A 23,320-nucleotide genomic window follows, 5' to 3' on the forward strand; every position below is an offset into this window, starting at 1 on the left:
AAAGATTAAATACTAAGGATGAAACCTTTGTACTCTTCACATGGTGAACGTGTGACAGAACTCAACTATTAAGCTGTTCTGCTAAGTAATGTAACAGGAAAAATACTCAGCTATGAATAAGAATGAGAACAAGGTACTATAAAGCAGTGATGGAAGGTGACGGAAGAGTGAAGAGAGAAGAATGGAACTTTGTGGATCAACATGATAAAAGCACGCTGCAGAGGAAGAATTGTGATTGAATAGCATGTTCAAGGCCAAAGAGAGTTTAACATCACAATGTGTGCAGCTCTGTCTGATGATGGTTTGTTGTTACACAATAGACTCACTCGCTCCTACAACACAGAGTCTCATTTCTTTGGATGTCCTGCATAATCGGCTTGTGTCAGCGGAGGAGAGAAGTCGAGGGGCAAGAAACTCCCTGACCCTTGCGGTTGCGTGGGGTAATGTTGCGTCCCCGCTTTGCTACAGTCAAAGGGTAGTTTGATGCACATAAGGGTCAGTACTATTCTTGCCTCCATAATCTTGAACCCCACAGTAAGAGTTTTTCTCTGCATGGAGGTGAAACGTCTTTGACCACCGTGCCAATGATCAGATATCCTGACTGGAGTTCATGAATGCAAGGTGAGGACAAATTGCTACTGGTGACTGCCAAAATTGAATTAGACATTGTCCGAGGTGCAATCTCCTGACAGTGTTGTCAGCAGCAGCTGGTGTTAGCTGGTCCTGGATAATAACATAGGTGTTATTAGGTTATTTTTAATATTCCTCAAAGAGAAATTCACACCTCTGTAAAAACAAATTTGTGTTACTCTTTGGTTGTTATCCAGTTAGTGGTTGACGTAACTGAGGAAGGCAGGAAGGATATGTAGAAGCAGGGAAGTGATAGATGAATACTCCTCCAGCATGAAACATTTTATTATGAAGTAAAAATAATCTCCGGAAATCAAATTTCTCTAAATAACCAGAGAAGAACCCTTGTGGTTGTGAGGAGCTTTATGAGAATACAAGTTTAATGAATTTTACTTGACTTTTAAATCATGATTTATACTATATATTTAATTTTGAACTGTTTGCGCCTTTAGTATTGTTGTCTCAATGTTTCTGTGGCAGTTTAATGTAATACCCAACAAAGGGGAAACTACTCATCAAACTACTATGCAAAATCCTAATAATTTGTTACTTGTTAAATTTAAATGTAAAAACATCATCAGCAAAACCCAATTAGAGTAGACAACAAACATATTGTGAGCTTTGTTAATAAACTGTGACGAACGCAACATTGACCTTCAATGCTGTGTATCTTGTATCTAAGGGTCCTAAATGGTACAGTGCGGATCTAACAACACTCTGAAGACACCACACTAAACACACACTAACTATAAACATGCCTCATTACACCCCAGCCGAGTGTGTAACAACCCTCTGCTCCCAGATGCTCACACACGCTCAGACACACACGCACGCACGCACGCACGCACACACGCACACACGCACGCACACACACACACACACACACACACACACACACACACACACAAAGATTGACTCCAGTGATGTGATGGGAAGTGTCAGGCAAGAGGTTGCAAACATTTAAGCCTCATCTCTTATTCACTCTGCAGCCATTTGGGGCTCGGCTGTGGAAAAGAACGCTGATTTATTTTGCATGACAAGTATGAATTTTTTGTGAGACACATTTGGATAAGTGAGGGGAAAAAAATAACTGCTGAGGCTTTATGTAAACGTTATCGTATTAGAGCACAGTTACTTCCATTTTGCTGTGTAAGTGGCTTGGAGGTAGCACAGGGCAATGTTGTTGACACTAACACCGGCGCATCGGGATACTGTGCTAGGTGACAAAAAGGAGGTCAGTGAAAAGAGATGTGTCAAGGGTGTCTGGGCTGTAAACACAAAAAGCATTTCAACATCCAGGATCCGGAAGGGAAACACATGAAAGCTACAGATAACTTTAATACTGTAGTTCCCATGACTTAGATAGCTCAACACACAATGTTTATTGATGTGCCGATACAATGGTTTGATCGCGCTGCACCAATGGAATAATCGCAAAATTATTAATGGAAGTACTGTTGGTTTTTCAATTTTAAGAAAAATGTATATTTCATACATCTTCATTGTAATCCAATTTCCACATTTATATTTGGGGAAATAAATCTCAAAGGAGCAAGTCTGAGCTTTGTTAGATAGAATTGTAGACTAACTGCAATCGATCAATCAGCTCAGGTTTGGTGTGTGTGTCGGTGGTGGGAGGTTCTTTTGATCTTCTGATCTCTCAGCCATTCAGAGCAGTGGCTTTTCAACACAACTTGTGTCTGTGTGTATGCATATGTGAACAAGAATATTTATGTCTGCGAGTGGCCCAGCTGAGCCAGCCCTGAGGCACAATTTGTGGCGCTGTAATTGTTATGCTGATGTATTTCTTTAATACTGAGTGGAAATATGGGAATAATGTGTGAATATAATAAGTGAAGAAAAAAGGGTATGAGACCAAAGGAAAGAGACAACACACAAAGGGTTTAATCCTAAACAATGTTCTCTCACTAAAATATGTTTCCTTGTCCAGTTGGTTCTCACTGATTTATTAATACTTTTCACCTAAATATCTGTAAAGATCTAAAGAGTAAACCAAGCGACAACGATGATGAGCTCAAATGAAGTGTAAATAGACGACTAAATAGAGATCACTACCCTTCACACATGCAGACACACAGAGGACAAGCATGCATTCACTGATTCTGTATGGAAACCAATTCAATGTCATGTGTTTATGAGAGGAGGATGGATGCCAGTCGTGTGTGTTACAGTCCCACACGTGTCTATTTTCACCCTAGGATTATTCCTAGAAATCTACTGCTGTATCTGGAGCTCACTTTAGTATAAAAGGAAAACAAAAAAGAAAACATCACCACTGCAGCTTTTGGGAAAACCAAAGAACAGCCGCGGAGCGCACAGTGTGTGTTTTCTGCACGGCACAATGTGTCTTTTATGTGGAAGTGAGGAGAGCCCTGTTCCTCCACAGCAACCCAGAGGGCAGTGATGATACATTTAAGCCTGCAGGGGATTGTGGGGGATAGGCTGGCTGCTGATAGGCTACTCCCGTGAGACAAAAGCAACCCCCCTCTCCGCCAACCCCCCCTTCTCCCAGGCTCCCGTTCACCTGGCCAGGTTACCATGCCAACCAGCATCGGACAGTCTCTCCTCTTCTCTCCCCACCTCACCTCCCTCCCTCCTCCCTCTCCTCCTCCCTCTCTAGCTTTCTCTACCTCCAGGCTCCACGCTTCGAAAAAAGGGGCCATTTCTAGTAGCCAGGAATAGAACATGGACCTGCTATTGATTTTCACAGGAGTATGATGATGATTACACAATCACGCCTTGAATGTCGCAATGCAGGGCCAAAAAAAAGACACAAATGTTTCTAAGTCTTAGTGATGTGGGAAACAGAATTAGCCCAACAGAGGAGCCAGGAGAATAACGTTAACACATAATTGAATTATAACAGAATTGCTTCTTCAGTGGGGGACTATTCATCAGAGATCAAAGAATGAACCAGAGCAGAGGTTCAGTGAGATGTGACAGGTGATGAAATGCATTACAGTTACTTCAGCACAATTGTTTTTAGCAAGACAGAAGGCTGAAAGGTCGAGATTAATTTTGGAAGTTGCATTTTTTTGATAAATGAAATTCATGTTATCTTTAAGTCTATAAAAGTTGTAAGTTATTGCTTTTAGGAAATCCGAGGTTTGATTGATTGAACTGCTTTGGATTTCTCAATAGTGGGATTATGTTAATTCTGTCCGTATGTGATTCTGACATTTTCTTTAAATTATGAAAATCTGTAAGTCAACATTTCTTTCCCTCTGTCCACATTAACTGGCCTCATCCTCAGTAACATAGCATATTTAGAGAACACAGAGATGCTCGTCTACATTTCACCCCACACTATGTCACTGGCTTCCTGGAAGGCTAGTCTATAAGCCATGGGGCACGCCCAGCTCAATGGGGCCACAAGGGCCAGACAACAGAAGAGGAGCCGGGTTGTGTATAGCTCCCTTGCCCTGGAGGCACAATGTAAGTGGGCGCTAGGGGAAGACACGGGCTGGATGGGTGTGGGGGGAGGGTGGGTTGTGGTGAATGCACAAAGATGACTGGTTCACTGGCAGCCTGCAATGTACTGAAATAATTCTCTTAGCTGCACAATTGGCTTGGACGTGGAGTAGATACCAAATGGATGCCTGCAGACTGGTTGGACTTCTGTACAGAGGAGCGGGGGGTTGCAGATGAGTAAATAACATAAAAGAAATAGAGACTAGAGGAAGAAGGGATATCCTCATGGTTAGTCTGCTGGAGACTGCACAGTGACCATAAGACCATTTACCACTTCTCTTCAGTGAGGCCTCATTATGTGCTTCGTCCTCATCACTGTCTGCTGACATTATGATGCCTAATAGGCTTGATTGGTCTTAATTGGCCCTGATACACATTGAGTGGCTGTTGACTGACTCTGATAGCATCCACCATGGATTGCTAATGAATGGACTGAATTGCATGTGTTTTGGAGGTAGGGATGCTTGACTGGAAATTGCCAAAAAGTGATTTGTTTAAGCTGCACATGAAATCATAAACTAAACATGACATCGGCTGCAGGCAGCCTTGAACGGGCAAACACTGTGCGAACGAGTAAGATCCGGGACTAAGCATGCATTTGTTGCTCTGTAGCATGTAGACCCATCCAAGAAACTATCATGTAAATGAATGATGATTGGGAAATGAGGCATATTTTTTGCTCTATTACTCAATATTGGCAAGTAGATAACTTCAGACAGGGACTATTATCAAACATATAAATGTAACGTGTTGCCAGGGCAACACTGTTTTTGTCAAAATTCACAATTTTCACAACATAGCATCATAATGATCTTGAGGCTTTCTGACCGACTTAGAGTTGGATATTTAACTTATTGACATTTACATGTCAACAGTATGTGGATATGGTTGTGTAATGTAACACTAGGGCTTCACAATTATAAGCTAATCCATGCACATGCACTTTCAGCCGTGTACGACTTACTCCTGGTGAGCAGAGTGCAAGCAATCTTTCCTGGCTGTTAGTGCAGTGGCCACGTTCACACAGGATGATACATGGTGTATTATGACGAGACATTAGCCTATGCACAGACACTCATAACAATGAAAGTGCAGAGCTACGACATCACAATAGCTGCAATTCATTTCCTGCGGAGGCCACCACAATAGCCTGGCAGAGTGGGATCTATCTCAACCGCTGCATTAGCAGGCTAGCCCATCAGTCTTTTGTAAAGGGTGCACTGTGCTGCACTATATCTGTGCCTTTACATGATGTCTTTGCATTGATGTGTGCAGCCCTTTGTGTGCTAATGTCTGTCCCTGTGTGTGCTTATGAGCATGTTTGCTCATCTGTGTCACCTATGTAACCTGTTACCATTATCACCATGCATGTGTTTACACTGTACAGCTCAGTTTCTATTTGATCTAATGATTTCTCGTATATAGATACATGAGTCTTGCATAGCCAGACCTCTCTTCACAGCACTCACTCGGTCTTCTTCTAAAAATAAAAACTAGGCATGTTTATATTTCTATAATCCAATTCACAATTAATTTGGGTGGATGAGGCAGTAACATTGCGCATGGCATATAGTGTTAAGGTGGAATAATCTGAAGATGGGGAGTCGACTGCTGTCATTAAAATAGCAAATTCTCTGATGCACGACGGGGATGCATGCAGATAGTGGAAGGGGAGAAAAGTGTTGGCTGAGAAACACGGCCAATGGCAGGCTTATACTTGCAATCTATATCCGGTGAGTCACATTGATACATCAAGCTTCACTTGGACAGCTAATAATACACAGTGGAGATCATGCTATCTATCACATGAGCACCTCAGCATGCGTCAGCTTGTGTGCTCCCTAATTGGCTCCTAAGCCTCTTAAGTAGCTACCACTGCTCAACTGGTGTAGGCTGGCCAGGATAAACAACATGAAAACACCACAGAGTGTACAGAACATCACAGTGTCCGACATTACCGAGCATTACAGCCTCAGACGTAACAGTGGACCCAACGCTGTACTTTTATGCAAATGGAGAGGCTTTAAGGGTTAACAAGCTCCTTGCCTGCATATTAGTCACGCAGTCACACACTTTTCAATGACACAAGGATAATCATTGATATAATGCATCCTGTCCTCAGTCCATATTTTTACAACTCAATCTGGTCCTTGCTAAGACAGCGGTAAATGTGCACAAATACAAACAGCCGTTAATATCATTAATAATATGTTACAGAACAAATCCAAGAACTTTGTCTGTAGCAAATAGTTTTTTTAAAGTCTTATAAACAACACAAAGCACTTTGTCCCCGTATTTTTTGTCTATTTTTAGTAATCAGCATCGGCAAAGACAGATGGCAAAATTAAGTAAAAAAATTGAGGGCCACAGTACATCATTTGATGCTGTCTCTCAAAAATGAGCACAAAACAAGCTGACATGAAATATGAAATAATACAGTAAAGCTGCAACTTTTTCTTTACAATAAATCTGCTGAACTTTTTAGATTGATCGATTCACAATTTTTCTATAAAACTTAACCCAGGTAGCAACATTAAATTGTTTTGTCTGACCATAAGTCCAAAGTCCAAAGATATTCAATGAATTATATTATAATTCATATTATTTATGTGATAATTCAACACATTTAATGGACTTGTGGCTCAATTCAGGCAATTTATTTATAAGTGGAATGTAAACATATTTGCCATGGAGACAAATCAACAGTAAAATGCTGTCTCAGTGTTCAGTTGCCAAATTGTCATATTGTCCATATGTTGCAGTAATCCTATCCTGCAATGTGGTTATGTTACTCTGATTGGCCAGAAGAGAGTGTGATATATAATATATACATGATAGGATGTTGTCATTAAGTGTTGTAAAGTAAAAAAGTGTGGAGGATTCAATCTACACTTCTATGTAACGGGACAAAATGCAGTCAAGTATTGAAGGACTTTAAGAAGTGAAACCTCTTGATCTGTATATTTATACACTATTTTAGCAATTACCAGATAATTACAAATACACTTCAAATGTATATTTTCAAAGACATGTGAATTGTGAATAGCATTTAAATGAAAGGGCTTAACAGAGTTGGTTTGAGACTTGGTGCATGCATGTTTGCGAGGGATCATGTTAGGCTGGAGTCAGACAGGAGGGGTCATGTCGGCTATTTGGCTGCGACTGGCAGACAGTGGGACACTCAGCAGGGAGTACTCTGCTCGGGCTTGATAAGAGCCACAAGGGCAAAGCCTCATCTTGCAGTGACAGATCAAACTGAGCACCCAGCCACAGTAGACACCCACAAACACACACCCACCCACCCACCCACACCCCCACACACGTAAATCCACCACCATAAGCTCATCCAGAACCACGAAGAACTGTATCTTCATGGAATTGAGAAATGAATTATTTGTATCCCTGTCTGTGCTATAGAGGAAGTACTGATGTATATAGACAGTCAGATCCATGCTTTTAGCAGTTCCTTGTGTTGAGAAGATACAGTGAATAAGCATGCATTACACTCATTATTTATTAAGTGTTCTTTCAACCTGAAGAGGGCAGTCTTCCTGTATAAAAAATGCAAAATATTACTAGATAAATAATTCTCATTGAAACTCATTGTATTTAAATGCCTTAGTAAAATAAACTGCTCAATTAAGTTTTTACAAGACACATCTTAACAATTACAACTAAAGTAACCTATTTTTGGGGATCTATGATTGGTTAGAAGCTGAAAAGGGTAGTTGCATAAATGTATTTCATGCATATATGGTAATGTGAGCATAATGGGTGTTAGGTCCAATCCTTTGATTTTGTGATGTAGCAGCCCAACATTTACATTTCACATCGGATAGACATGATGGGAGGGACATGAATGTACTTAGAGAGAGAGAGAGTTAATAATATCAAATAAAAAATTATATAAAAAAATGTCTGTATCTCATGGACAGGAAAGGAAGGATGACAGAAAACAGAAGAAAGGCACAGGGAGATGGGGAACATTTGTGGATAAGGCATTTCTCTTTCAACCCCCTTCTTCTCCATCCCTCAGCCCCTCTTTTCCACATGGCAGCTCCTGTCTGCATGCAGAATTCAAGGCTTAATGGAGGGGAGCTAAGTCCTTAGCCACACAGCGGATAAATGCTGTACTTTCTTCCAGGAGATATGTGTGTGTGCGTTGCTTTCGTGGGATTCAGTCAGGCAGAAAGCACCATGATGGCATCTTGCTGGTGGCCTGACTGCCACAGACAAAGCCCACTCCAGATAAACTCACTTGACCTCTGTGCTTCAGTGACAATGTTTGACTTTAATGTTACCAGCACCTGAGCCCACAAGAGAGGAGTGGACCAGATGCAGTCAGGTGTAATCATTTTGTGACACCACATATGGACATTACCATAAATACTAAGATAATCAAAGGCAGACATTACCGTCTTTAGCACGGACCAACACTGAATACATGTGCAGTTCTCCCACGAGACTTACTTTTGACATTGAGATACATGGACTTGCTGACATCAGCTCCAACATCGTTGCTGACTCTACACAGGTAGAAGCCACTGTCTTCTTCCAGCACATGCTTAATGAGCAGAGAGCCGTTGACCAGCACCTCGATCCGAAAGCCTGAGTTTAGGGCGATGGGTTTGAATTGAGGGACCCCGGCACCTGTCACAGAGCAGAGAGAGAATGATAATAGAGTTTTCGACAGACACTTACACTGGCTTACAATTTTGTCCCTATTAACATCAGTGTGTGAAAGAACCTAATGAACAATAATGGGAGGAGGCTATATTATTGTGTCATACTTGTAATTACATTGCATTTCAATTGTAAATGTTTGTACTTCAGTTTGTAATGGAATTAGCATTTAAAACAATACCTGAGAATTTTGAAATCATGAAAGTGGACTTTATGGAACAGTATTTGTCCTTAATGCATTATACCAATGCACCTAATATTGTTGACATTCAGAGTAACAACAGTTTATTCTTATTTTTATTTACGCTTAAACTTTGTGTCCAGATTAATTCATATATATTTTACCTCTGGCATGTTTTCATCTGCGTTTGTTTGTATATTAGCAGAATTACACCAAAATGATGGCTTTCCATGAAATTCCATGGAGGGGTGGAGCATGACAAAAGAAACACCCGCTTACAGTTTGCTCTCACAGTTGTTAGAATTTAATTTAACAATTATCTTTGTATCAGATCCTTCAAAGGCTGCATGATTTCCAGATCGTCGTACACCACTGAATGGAATGAGCCAAGTTGCTGCCAGGGTTAAATGGTTTTTGCCTTCTGTGTCTTTGATAATAAACTTTTTTTAATGAATAACAGATAAACAATGTCGCCATATGAGCCTCAGTTATATATTATAAAGAGTAACCGAATAAAAACTGACATAGCAAAAGAAGTGGTCACTATTTAGAGGGGAAAACCTTGTTTCAGAATCACTGCTACCGGTAAAGGCTGAATAGAAACGTGTAGAAAAAAACCTTTGCCGTCTCTCATGTCATAGCGCTTGTTTGAACTGAAAGTGAGTATTTTTATGAAAACAACCTTAAGAACATTAAATGGACATTACATTTGTTGTGTTGGCATTCAGAAATAAGTCATCTACCTCAGAAAATAAGTTTTGCGGTCGGACAAAAAATCAAAACATATACAGATTCAGCACGAGTGTCAATACTTTCACCAAACCTTGGGCTGTGAGTTGTTTATTTATACAGAATGTAAAGTGTATGTGCCATATGTTACCTTTGGAGTACTCCCACTGGATGGTAGGGACAGGATAACCTTCTGCCGAGCAGTTTAGTATCACCGCTTTTCCATAGATGCCATCCTGGTCCTTAGGTTGTACCACAAATTTGGGAGGGACTGTAAGACAAGTGACCATATGATTATCTTAACTAGGGATGAAAACAAAGATAATTATAGGCTGTCATTCTCAAATTAAAACTAAATTTGACACAAACAGACATCAGTATCATATGTCAACAACAATTCCACAGATAATCTGTGAAAGTTTTATATTTGGTGGCAAACGGGACAAGATGCAAGAAAAGTCTAAAAGAGATTGTCTTCTGTTTCCTCTTCACCTAAGTCCCTCTTTCTTAATTCATGTCCCCTTCCTCACCTCGGACAATGAGCTGGCTCTGGTGTTCCACGGCGGCCGCCTGGTTGCGTGCGATGCAGGTGTAGTTGCCGTTGTGCATCAGTGTGAGATTGGAAACGCGCAGGGAGCTGGTAAAGTCGATGTTGTCTATGGTGACACCAAGGCTGGCTGGGATCGGCCGACCGTCCTTCTGCCAGGTGATGAAGACGGGCTGGTCGCCAGACATGACCACGCAGGGGATGAAGACTCGTTGGCCAATGGAAAACCGAGGGAACTCGAAGGGGTGGATGGTGGGTGGGACTGTGGAGGAGACATGGAGATGAGTTACATGTCTATAACTTAAGTGTATTGATCAACAGACAACAGGTTTAGGAGTCCAGCCTCAGAAGTACCTCAGCTGAGATTCTGTCAAGGCTGAGCTACTTTATAAAGCCTCCCCATGGTAACTCAGTAGTTGATCAAATAATTCTGTCTTTATCACCCTCTTCTCCTTATAACATTATGCTATGATATTGCACGAATGAGAGAAATATTTTATTCTCCATGTAGAGCAGCTGAATTCTCTCTCAAACAACATGCATGTAACATTCTCCCTCACTCTCTTTTCGCTCTCTGGGGACACAGTAGCCATCGTGAGAACCAGATGCTTTGGAAAATTAATGATTTAAAATAACATTGGAATAAGCGGCACTTCAGCGCTTATTTAATTCACAACAAAATAGGGATAATAGGCTCATGGGGATTCCCTCTCGGCAGCGGTGGAATGCTAAGCAGCTGAGAGGCAAATTAGCTGAGGCGGAATGGCGCCGTAGCTTTGTCTACGGTGTGTGATTTCCCCCTCGCACACTCGTTAGCACGTCAAGACCCGCCAGAGAGAGAGTGTGAGAGAGAGATCCAGGGGGGGGGGGGTGGTTGCCCATCCGACATTTCAAATTATGCATCGTCACTGAAGAAAGAAGAGCCAACTGAGGTTATCATCATCTGGCTCAGCTCGGTGCCACTGCATATACAGATGAGCTCCAGATAAACTGGATGGATGATGGAGATGGTGCATTGCTATCAGTGATGTGTGTTTGTGTGTGTGTGTGTGTGTGTGTGTGTTTGTTTTTAGGCTGTGATACACATATATCCCTTTGCATATCTGTGTTTTCTACAAGGAAAGGTAGATACCAAGGTGATGCTTTAATGTATCTTTTAATGTGACGTGCACCACGTGTGCCAGATGGAAAAACACACCAGGGTCAGGATGCAGACTGATGAAGTGATCTGTTTTAGTAACCGCAGACTGAAAGATTAATGATGGACTACTCTGAATGTACTCAACAAATACTCGGGTACATTATAGAGTGTCATTGCCAATCTCAAATAAATGCCCGCCGCTGCTTACTTGACACTTGAGATTGGTAATAATCATGATGGAGTAGCTGTGATTACGCGCAGCCACAGTAGCTAAATCCTATTTAATTTTTCTGAATGTAGGCCCAGCTTTTTTATGCAGAGTTCCAAGTGACTGAAGACAGATCAGACTGAGGTTCATACCTTTCACAGTAACGTAGACGCTCTGGTGAGTGGAGAGCTGAGGCTGCACCAGCACATTACACGTATATTCTCCTTCGTCCACATCCTTCTGTACGTCAAACAGCTTCAGGGTGCCGTTGTTCTCGAAGGCCCGCTGCCGGTGATTGTACGGCAGCAGGTTGGAATCCTTGTACCACTTGATGGAGTAGTAAGGGTAGCCAATGACACGGCAGTGGATGTACATATCCCGCCCAGCGATGGCAGTGAGGTTTTTCATTGGTCTGATGCTGGCAGGCCCTTGAAGGACACATTGGAGAGACAACTCTCTTAAAATGATTTTGAGGCAGGGGGGTGGGATAAAAGATAGCTGTGCTGTGGTGTGTGTGTTTTCAAGACAACACAAAGTTTACATGCATTAATTTATTCAAATAGTAGCAAATTTAAATATTACCAGATAGGAGTTTCAGACTGCCTGATTAAGTATCATCATGGAAAAATGTTTAGTCAACTCTTAAATAAAAATAGACTCAGTTTTAACTTTCTGCTCTGTTTTCTTTTCAGGTTGCTAAAAGAACTAGGAATCCACAGACAAGCCCTGCACCAGAAAATGAAGGAAACATCAGGGAGTGCAGAACGCTTTAGCCAATGGCTGTGGATCAGGTGGAAGGATCCAAGATGGTAGGGACACACACCCAGGTCTGCTCAGCCTATGGTGGGACTGCCTTAGCAGAGGGTGCCCTGTGATTAAATGGCTGAAACACCAGAGGACACTTTAGAGTGCAACTGATGATATATATCCCTAATATCTGCTTGTTATCCCTGCTGGTGGTAAGCAACTAAACATTGAACTAGTTCGAAATACCTACGAACATACAAGGGATATTCAACATTTTGTTCTAAAATTCAAATGAGCTGTTTGCCTTCTCAGAACCAGGGTCTGATGTAACCTCCTGTCTGAGCTTATAGTGAATACTACTTTTTCCCCAACTATTCTGTTCTGGCTGTGATAGCCTCTGACAAGCATCAGAGTGGAATGTTCCCTTCCTCCACTCATGGAGTGATTATCGAATCCATTACTTATGTTGCTGGCTTTCACACACACTTAACACACGTGAAATACCAGCAGAATAACCAACAGGCTTCCATAGCTCAATGCCTATCAGGGAAATGGACTATTAAGCTTCTCTTTAAAACACTGCAGAAGACAGTTTAACTAGGCTCTGTAGTGTACTCTGAGCGCAAGCATATCCTGGGTTGCTACTCTCTTTACCACGATTAAGGAGCCAACGATGTGAGAAACAGTCATTACACTTTCTCCGCAATGGCACCTGTGGAGATTTATCTTCATCACTTGACTGCATTTGCCATCCATGGACCCTCGCTAAAGGGCTAGAGGATCACCCTATTTAGCCTCACAACATGCAAGAATGAACACAATCAAATTAAACCAATCAGTGTACAGACTGTACCCCTCCCTCTCTGCAACAGAGCAATGCTAATGGCATTGCACTATGCACAGAAAGCTTGAGTGCCCCAGTATTACTGCTTCATGACAACAGCATCCAGCCAACCAAGTCCCTGTACAGAGCAGACTGCACTGCACGAGCTGACAGTGAGTCACCTTAATGGTGTCCCAATATATAGCTATCAGCAGGTGTAGGGAGCAGGGCATTAGAAGTTAGTACTGACACCAGTGACTAATCGCAGGAAGAGCTACTACAGGAGCCTGTGGACGTCCCTGTCCTAGTCTCAAGTCATCAAGTGAACACAGACCAAGGCTGCACCATTAGGTTTTAAACGTAACAGAGAAAAAAGCAATCCCTCGGCCTACAAATCCAAATATCTTGACAGACTTAGTCAGGCATTCTTTAAACATCTGCACATCGAAGCCATTTAAGAATGCATCAAGTTCGAACAAATCAAGACATGTTGATGTGTATATGTGATGGTGTGCTGGAAGAGTTGATCTGACAAGCACCTCTTACGTTTATTCGCGCCTGGTAGGAAACTGTCCCGGCCGAGTTGTTGCAGATGCAGCGATACACCCCTCCGTTGGGCACCTGGGTCTGGCTGATGTTGAGGTGGCTGACTACGTGACCTTCGCCGTTGGTGTAGTGTGAGATGCGGTGGCGGCTGTCCCGTATGACAGGTTCGTCGTCCAGAGTCCATGTTATCCGTGGCTCCGGCGTGCCCTTCACAGTGCACGACAGCGACACAAACTCATTGATGTTGTAGACCTTCTCGCTGAATGAAGCCAGAATTTTGGGGGTGCCATCTGGTCAGTGGAAGGAGAGTCACATGACAATGGACATTTTATTACTATATAAATAAATAATACAAATGCATAGCTGAAGCCTTAAAACAAAATCTAAATCCTTTCAAATATCCAGTTTGATTTTCATTTTCACTGCAGTGCTTGTCTGTGGTATAGAAAGCACAATCAGAGTATAAAGCAGATAAATACAGCTCCTTTCTCTGGCTCCACAGCATTATTGATTATCAATATTCTCCTTATCATGGTGTGGTCATGGGAGGCAGACACTGCAGCAACCCCGGCCCCTGTAACAGTATGCAAGCTTCTTTCACAAAATCTAATCAAAAAGGCTGGGCCTCTGCTGTACTGCAGCACTCAAAACAACATGTCTACCTTAGATGAGTGCAGGGACATGCCGACACACAGTTTGCATTTAAACAAATTAAGGAGAAAATACATGCTAATTTAGTTACTTATCCATATTAAAACACTCGCACCACCTCTCTCAGAGACACTGTGAATTCTGACCTTCAAGTATGACTTGGACAAAGTCCTGGGCTGACATCTTGCCATGTCTGGCGAAACACTGATAGGCTCCTCCATCACTCTTGGCCATACCAGCCATAACCAGGTTCTCCCTGTTCTCGCCTGTCATGCGGACGCTGTTACTGGGGTAGATGAGCTCTCCATTACGGTACCAGGAGAGCTGGTACTCCTCGGAGCCGGTGACACCGCAGGACAATGAAACTTGGCTTCCCACGCTGCCCTTCACTTTCCGCGGACTCACCACCACCTTCAGGGGCTCTGTGGGATACAAATTTCATGAATGTTTTTGACAGAAAATTGCTAAAAAAAATCTCACTTGGTTTACTAGTATTATTACAGGTACATGGTATTATAATTTGGGAAATGTGGTAAATATGCTACTTTAAGAACCTTAAAGATCTCATGCACTTGTTTTTCACTGTATGGCATCATACCACTGATATAAACCATCCAAGATACCTTACCAACAACCCAATGGTACTGACCTTTTACCAGCAGCCTGCCAACCACCTCAGCATTGCCGTAGCTATTCCACACCTCACACACATACGTCCCTGTGTCACTGGAATGGGCTCTCTCTATCAGCAGGCCTGTCACACTCCGTCTGAAGCGTGTGTCCGGCTCCAGAGGCCGGTTGTCCTTTAGCCAGCGGTACTTGGGTGCGGGGTGACCAGATGCCTTGCAGGGTAACTCCACTCGATGAGATGCCATCACCTCACGACGCTCAAAGCTGTCCAGGATGTGGGGCGCTGAGTTGGTGGGGTCTGTAAAGGTAGGGAATAAATAATAGTTAATAGAGGTTTGATTTTTATTTTTGCTGATTAATTCTGACCAATTTCGAAACTCAAATATTGATGCATATCATGAAAACACAGGGAGTTTAAGAATGGATAATCGAAGATTAGCGTATCCACTTTGTGGCTAAAGACTAGTATCTATTTGGGGCCTCTAATTTTGCTGAAATGTCTTGACTTGTGGTGCTGTGCATGACAAAAGCACAATCTCCTATATTTCCAGTAGCAAGCTATGCCTTGTGAATTCCTTTCAAACGCCACACTCTAAGGCCAGGGCGACAAATGACAGTGCACAGCTGTTTTCACAGTTTAAGAAATATTCTTTATGACAAGTAAACTGAGCTTCATGTGTAAAATTGGTGGCATGTCTCTTTAAAAGGTAAGAGGGGGCATTCTCTGTGCTGGCACAATTCTGATGACCTTTATCACATGTCAGCCCCCCTTTAATTCATGTGTTTTTTCCTGTCACTCTCTATTCTACTCACATTATCTGGATCTTTTTTTACAAGCATGACTTTATTTCCATATGTTGCTCTGTTATTTTGCACTCACAATTGGAAACCAACCAAAACCAATAGCTAAACAAAAAAAAGGATAAATAAATGTGATTGCAGATTATCTATTCAGATGAGTTTTGAAGCCAGAAATGACTCCATTGTCTATATCAACTTGTTAACTTGTGTTGAGCCGTAGTATATCGTAAAGAACCAGAATAAACTACTTTATAATGCAGATATTTTGGCTTTGCTCTTACCTGAGACAATGAGGCGGGCACTATTGCTCTGTCGGGTTTCTCCTGTGTATCGATGGCGTGTCATACATCTATAGTTGTACAGCCCATCTTCCATTTGCACATCCAGGATATACAGGGCTCCCGTGGACGTAATGAGAAACCGAGACACTGGAAATGAATAAATAAATCATGTTGAGTTACGACACATAACTGATTTAAAATGACAACTTTTGGCCAATGAGTACCTGAAGTGTCACCTTGCAGTGACCTGTAAGTACTGTATATTGTCTCTGGTTAATCAGTACATTGTTGAACATTCTGGAGGAGCTATTTGGAGCTTGCAGACTGACAACAACACACAAACCCAGCAGACCCCCTTCTTAACGGAGTGCTGAACCCATCACCTCCTCATCTTTCATTGATCCCCACTGACTACAGCTTTACTGTCTAGGCTTTCATAAAAAATAAATAATAAAGAATAGTGTGACTATTAACAGCAGAATTGCAATGACTACAAACTCCTTGAACACAAAAGAACAGATGAAAATATGTTTGTGAAACATTGTGTGGAACACGTGACAAGAACAAACAAAGAACATCGTCTGATTTCATCACGGGACTTCTCACAAGCATTTTACAACAAATACCATTCAACAGTAACATGCTGCTGAGAATGCAATGAAGTGCAAGTGTGTGCATGTGTGTGTATGCTCATTTTTATGCACTGGAATCACTACCTTACACATTCTAAAAGAAGAAAATACAGAAAATCCAATATTGAAGTCTCTTAGCAAATATTTGCAAGTCAAGTGAGGTACGCAGCGCTGTGTGATTGTAGTCACCAAACATCTGCTGCAGCCCATTTAGCTCAGCCCAGCTCTGAGGCGCTGTGACAAGGCAGTGTGTTGTGTAGCAGTGTAACACAGCTCGTTATCATGTAGCTCATCGCTCTCTTCTCTCTCGCTCCCTCCCTCTCTCTCTCTTGGGGGAACTCTCGCTCTCTCTCTCCTTCCCTCTCGCAGCTCCAGACTAAAGCACAGGCAGCCAGGGATCACAGAGCACTTTGATAAGGCACGGCTGCGCAGGTCGGCTGTGCTAATATATGCTAATGTTATGCTAATTTGTGTGAACACGTGGAAGCGGAGAGAGGTTGTCAGTGTTTATGAGGAGTGATGTGTGCTGTAGCTGGTGGCTGCCGAGGAATTTTCATGTCCCTTGATGATGGAGGAGCCAATCTGAGGTGGGGATCAAATGGGGCCACTGCAGGGTGGGGGATTCTGGCAATATTGGTAGATATCATAATGTGGACTTTATGGGCTGTTGAATTACTCTCATTTAGTCCTGTCACGACAGTTTAACACTGATTAAGACTGCTTGTAGGCCTTTTCACATTGAACGTTGAAATAATGGAAAGAGGCCTGAATGTGAGGCCTAGAAATCTCTCTAAACTTTGAGCTTCCTACAGACAGTCCACAGACAGTGGAAGGAGAGAATCACAGATAAATTCCAATTACAGATTATATTAATGGTGCAATGAGAAAGAGGTGACTGACAGGACAGAGGGAAATAAGGAGGAGGAGGAGAGGGAGGAATACACAGAGGAACATGTCGAGGACACTAAGTGTTGACCTAGTTAGAAATGAGAGACCATGGATTTGATATCCTGAAGGGTTTTTTTCAGCTTGTGGTCGAGATGCTCTCATGTATGACTACCGGTGGTGAAAGAGGGGGACAGGGAGGTACAAACTGTAAACTGTACGGGTAAGACTGTATCTGAGAGAAAGGACACGAAATGTAATCAAATCTGAATCGTACTGGTTTTGATTTACTTTCATGGAAAGGAACAGTTCCACGAAAGCAGATTATCAAAGGAAAGAGAAATGCAGACTGTCTCTCCTGTCTTTCCTATCTCCTCCTGCTGTCTTATTCCCCTTCTTTCCCTCTGAAAGTTGCCTGGCATGAAAGGTTGACAAGGCATGCTTATGAATAAGCAGATCTTTCATTAGAGCAGACTGGCTGTCACTGCAACAATGGGCCCGGGCTGGGAGAGGGGAGTACGCCTGTGTTTTAAATGAGCATTAAAACAGACACATACTCACATGTGTTTACATGTGGGAGTGTGTGGTTGTCTCATGTCTCCCAGTGAAATGAACTGGCTCAGGATCATTTTTAATTTTCTTACTGAAGCATATGTTTGATACATGAAGATATAACAAATAACATGTTATTTGACACCACATCATAAATCATATGATGTGGTGTCAAATATCTACCTCTTTTTATCACAAGCCCTTCTCCTCACAATGGAGTTGGACTCCTCAACTTTTGATATCGTCCCCTAAAAGTAAATGAGCACCTGGATGCTATTTTCTATTCAGTACAAAACTTGGCGTCATCATAAAGTGTTTGAACATCTACTGTATGTCTTTACTACTGCTACTTCCTAACCTCGAGAAAATGTGTGCAGCTGCAAGGGAAATTGAATTGAAAGTCTAGAATGTTGAGCTTTGTTTTACCTTTGAGGAATAGGAGAGTGCAGTAATGAGTTCTGATTTTAGTAGATTCTGCACCTAACAGTTTGCAAACGCAGCAGGAAAATTTAGAAAATTGTTGGAAGAAAAAATGTATTCAGTGTATTTGAATATATTCCTGATTCCTCAATGAACAACACATTGCACATAACTATACATGTACTGTAAAAACTGTACGTGTACTGAACTGTGTGCATGTCCTTGTAGCTGAGGGCAATTTATATGTGTGCTCGTGCTTCTGCAGAACTCTCGAATCCCATTGGTTTATGTGTCCATATATTAAAGTCTTGTGAACATAATATGTGTTTCGATGCATGTGTGTACGCAACACACAGCTGCATGCACGGTCAATAATAACGATCGAAGGCGCTCCACTACGCTTTTCCCTGCTCCTCTGTGCTCCACCTACTGCATACTAACACCGTCTGAGAGACAGCCTCCACTGTTGTTGCAGTGTGCGCGTGTGTTTGTGTGAGAGAGAGAGAGAGAGAGAGAGAGAGAGAGAGAGAGAGAGAGAGAGAGAGAGAGAGAGAGAGAGAGAGAGTGTACTAGGCATATGAACATGTGTTTGTGTCCACACCTGGGTGAATTGTGTAAATTTCTGAAACTATGGCTTCACTTCACCCCAGGTGGCCTGCAGGCCTATCAGTCCTCTCCTCTTCCCTTCCTCTGTCCACCCAGCTGCTCTGGCAGCAGCGATGCCACAAGCACAAGTGCCTTTCTGTGGATCCTCTCTCAATAGGTTCAATTAATCCCCATATAAGCCACACTGAGCCTGCAACTGGACTCTTTGTTCATTCAAAGTGGGAGGCTTTGCAGCTTTCCAGTTAAACCTAAATTAATTGTGAGACACAATATAAATATTGCTGTAGTTACATCTTTCAACTAGGACAGTTTGCACTGGTGTCGTCACTGGACACACATGCAGGTTAACCTGTGATAAGGACTGAAAGGGAAGGCTGTCCGATAAGGTGGGACATAATGACACATGGTGACAAAGCTGAGCACGTTGGACTGTGCTTACTGGGCGGCCATCTGCCCATCATGTTCAGCTGAAAGAGTTACTTCGGCTCCCTGAGTCTTTCCAGTGTTTGATAATTGAGACGTGAGCACAAGAAATATGAAAATGGGATGAGGGAGGGAGGGAGGGAGGGAGGTAGGGGGGGATTTAGAGAGAAAGAGAGAGAGAGAAAAAAAAAGATCAAGAGGGAAAGAGCACTTCTGGGATACAACCACTCTCTGTCATCTAAAATGACTTACAAATTAGCTAACAGCAGTGTGCTCCCAGTGAAGGGGGAAAAAAAGACACAACTTTCATATGCTAATTCAGATCATGCAGAGCGATTATCAAAAAAATGTCAGCTCGGTCTGACAGATCTGAACAGGAACCCAGCGCCTCTGTCTCTGCTCCTCGTCTGTTTTTCTCAGATTCAAGAAGCTTTAATAATTAATTATTCTGTATAGAGATTATCCATTGTACATACTGCAGGTGTGCATATACTTGGCACAATCTATATTATTCTATGATTTTGAACATCCTAACCTACACTCTGCAACTTCCTCTGACGAACGACTCCAACAGTCTGGATGCCACTTATGGGAAAACCCATGGTGTCAGCTAAACAATATCAATAAAAAAAAACGCTTCCTCATCACTCTGCTGGCTGTGTCCCTATTGTACAGCTGTCTTGGAGTGTATTAGTGAGTAGAGTGTGGTCCCTGGAGACAGCAGGGCCCAAAGGGTCACCGTAACCTTGGCCAAAAAATTCATGCAGCTTGACAAAACAAATAAATAAATAAAATAAGAAAATGTATAATCCAGGCCACGGCTGCACACTAACAAAACCATTAGCAATCTGCATCTAAAAATGTTCTCATGTGTGCAGTTAGATGAGTCTGCATGTGGTTTTCACTGAGTAGCTTTTGAAAATGTGGCTTAAGATGTTTTTTTACTTCAACCGAAAAATGGTTATACGACTGAAAAATGTGTTGACATATTGTGTTTATATATACTGAGAGTAGATTTTGGCAAAGGTGATAGGCACAACAAAACTAATGGAGTTTCTTAAATACAGTTCATATGCAAAACATAATTTAACACAGCTACATTCAAAGCTTCACTTTACACAGGAAAACAAACACTGAACATAAACACAAATCCATGAGACTGGTGGATGATGGATTGAGATGATTTGTTTATGCAAGAGTAACAAAATGAGTGATTGCATCGTTCCATCCATGTAAAAACCCTGTCAATTTAATTCCTATGTCGTAAAATGATAATTTAGCAAGCGCGTCTTTTTAATAATCTAAAACTGCCACTGTCTTACTGCCATATGCGACACCATACTGTTTCTCACTATGAGAATGTCACACACTGTCTGGCGCCAGAATTGCCAGAGCAGTCTGTGAGTAATAATGAGTGTATGATGAGCCCAGGAGGGCCCGTGTTGTAATTAGGCCCGGTTAGAGTTATTGGCAGAGTGACTCCAGTTTGATCAGGCTAGGATAAGCATCTCTACAGAGAGGGAGATCCCACCAATTTAGAGCCCCTTTAATAAAAATCATTTGTCATTCTTACAGAAGGCACACTGACAGCTGCTGGGGGGTTGCCATGGCAACGTACTGGCCACCATTCCCTTAGCAAGCAATCCTCCCAGTGCTGTAAATGGCGGTGAGGTGGAAACACAAACATGCACGTACACCGTCCAGTTAAGACATATGCAAGAATATACAATAGTGCAGAAATTCTTCACCTAAAATCTTAATAATCTTATAGTGATATTTTGGTTTAGAAAAAAATCTAAATACTGATTGCAAGGTACCTGCCAAATAATTGTCATTTAAAATCTCCACATTTTAAATGTACTGTTGTTATTTTCCCTTTCAAACGCTGGAGTAAACATCTTAACTGTCTGTACATGCAGAAGTTCTTCTATGGAATGGTCTTGGTTTATTACCTGAATTTTTGTGTCTCCCATCAACAACCTCATCCAACACCCAGCCTGCCATAAATAACAAATACTGTCTTTATTAATACATTCAACGTAACATGTACATGTAAAATATAACATACACATTTGCATGTTTATATAAACAGTGACAGTTGTTTGGCAGTGACAACTAAATCATTAATCAGCCACAGCTTTGACATTAAATTAATCATTGTATGCATTTATTTGACACATATCATCTGGTTCTAGTTTTCACTTGTAAGGAACCACTGCATCTCTTTGACTTCAGTGAATATATCTTGGCATCATTAAAAACTAAGACATTTGAAGATGTCCGGTAAGACTCTAGGCATTTAAAGGTAGATCTCTACCCTTCAGAAAAGCTGCTACTGATCTAATCAAAGAGACAAGGTAAGTCAGATGATGCTCAATTAGGAAAAAGCTTACATGTCTCATCAATGTTCTTCATAAGCACACAAATACAGGAATACAGGGAGAAACACACAAACTGAACACCTGCCCTAATTTCTCGTCACACCTGGACAACAGAGTTGAAGCAGCGTCTCCTGGGCAACCTACAGTATCTGAGAGCCGAGTCAGAGTAGGAGACTGCTTATTATTTTTTTAATGCCGCTGCTAATCAGCAGCAGCATCCCTCTGCTCATTAACTAGACACATGCTAGCCTGGGGCTAACGGCCTCATATGTCAACCACAGATAAAGATGTCATCTTCTGCTTGACTGACTAGACACTATTAAAACAAGATGCAAATAGACGTTGAACGATATTCAAATCAGGAGGTAACAGGGAGGCTTAAACCCTGAGGCGCTTGGCCTCACGGTTGCCCCACATTCCTCTGTCATGTTAGAAGAGATGTTAGATACTGTCTGTGTTCAGAGTGATGTTCCACAAGACATCTGAGATCTCCAACACAATGATTTGATCGTGGGCATTGCAGCCGTTCGTTTTGTAGTAATCTTGGGCAGTATTAGAAATGTATTGGTCAATTATTTGGGTGCTGACATGAATATAGTGAGTGTGAGAGGTTTTTTTATATTTTAACTGAAAAACACCTGTCATCTATGTACCCAGTAAGAGAGCTATTGTAAGCATCATAAACTGCAGGCACACTAGCTGTGTGGACAGACCAATGCAACTATCTCATCAAACAGAAAATGAATCAAATAATGGACAGAGTGTGAAGGGACTATATATATATATATGGACACTATGTGTCTATTCTCCACCAGTCTGTTGTGATGAAGCACTTCCTCTATCAGACAAATGTTTGTACTAAGGACAGAAATCACACATTGATCACACTAGCTTTCAATGCTTTCCCTGTGTGTTTCAATCAGTGGGTGGGTGTATGCGTGTGGCGTAATTAGCCAGTACTGGAGTTGAGCTATTAAACCCCTCGTGCTTGTGTGATTATAATGCTATCATTGGCCCCTCTCTGGCCAACACTAAATGAGCCACTGTTGAGCCTCAGCTGTATAATCATGAATATTCATCTCTGTTGGTGAGAACCTCCGTGCGTGTGTGTGTGTGTGTACTGGCAGGCATTAAGGAAGCTATTACTATCTACTCAATCACAGTCCCTGGATAATAAGTCAAGCTGACAACAATTCTACTTATCACCAAACCAAAACAAAACAGGCTTTGTTTTGGGATTGAGAAATAGTTGAGCCTGTTTCCCTGCACCAGGTCAGGGTTATCCATGCCGTGTTTTCTCACTTTTTTGTTTCCCCGTTCATTTACGCTTG

At 41.9% G+C, this 23,320-nt stretch overlaps 1 protein-coding gene across 1 annotated transcript in view; it reads right to left on the reverse strand.

Moving 5' to 3' along the window:
- The window catches only part of dscama (Down syndrome cell adhesion molecule a), an 81,996-nt gene that overhangs the window by 16,517 nt on the left and 42,159 nt on the right, over window positions 1–23,320 (reverse strand). Inside the window, exons 4-11 of the mRNA XM_062406579.1 lie at window positions 16,091–16,237; window positions 15,028–15,306; window positions 14,525–14,800; window positions 13,721–14,017; window positions 11,764–12,039; window positions 10,246–10,524; window positions 9,867–9,986; window positions 8,593–8,772 (exon numbers count right to left, since the gene is read on the reverse strand). Of these exons, the coding sequence (XP_062262563.1) occupies window positions 8,593–8,772; window positions 9,867–9,986; window positions 10,246–10,524; window positions 11,764–12,039; window positions 13,721–14,017; window positions 14,525–14,800; window positions 15,028–15,306; window positions 16,091–16,237 (1,854 nt within the window). The remainder of the gene's footprint in view (window positions 1–8,592; window positions 8,773–9,866; window positions 9,987–10,245; window positions 10,525–11,763; window positions 12,040–13,720; window positions 14,018–14,524; window positions 14,801–15,027; window positions 15,307–16,090; window positions 16,238–23,320) is intronic.

This window comes from Platichthys flesus, chromosome 15, assembly GCF_949316205.1.
Source record: "Platichthys flesus chromosome 15, fPlaFle2.1, whole genome shotgun sequence".
NCBI classification, from domain to species: domain Eukaryota; kingdom Metazoa; phylum Chordata; class Actinopteri; order Pleuronectiformes; family Pleuronectidae; genus Platichthys; species Platichthys flesus.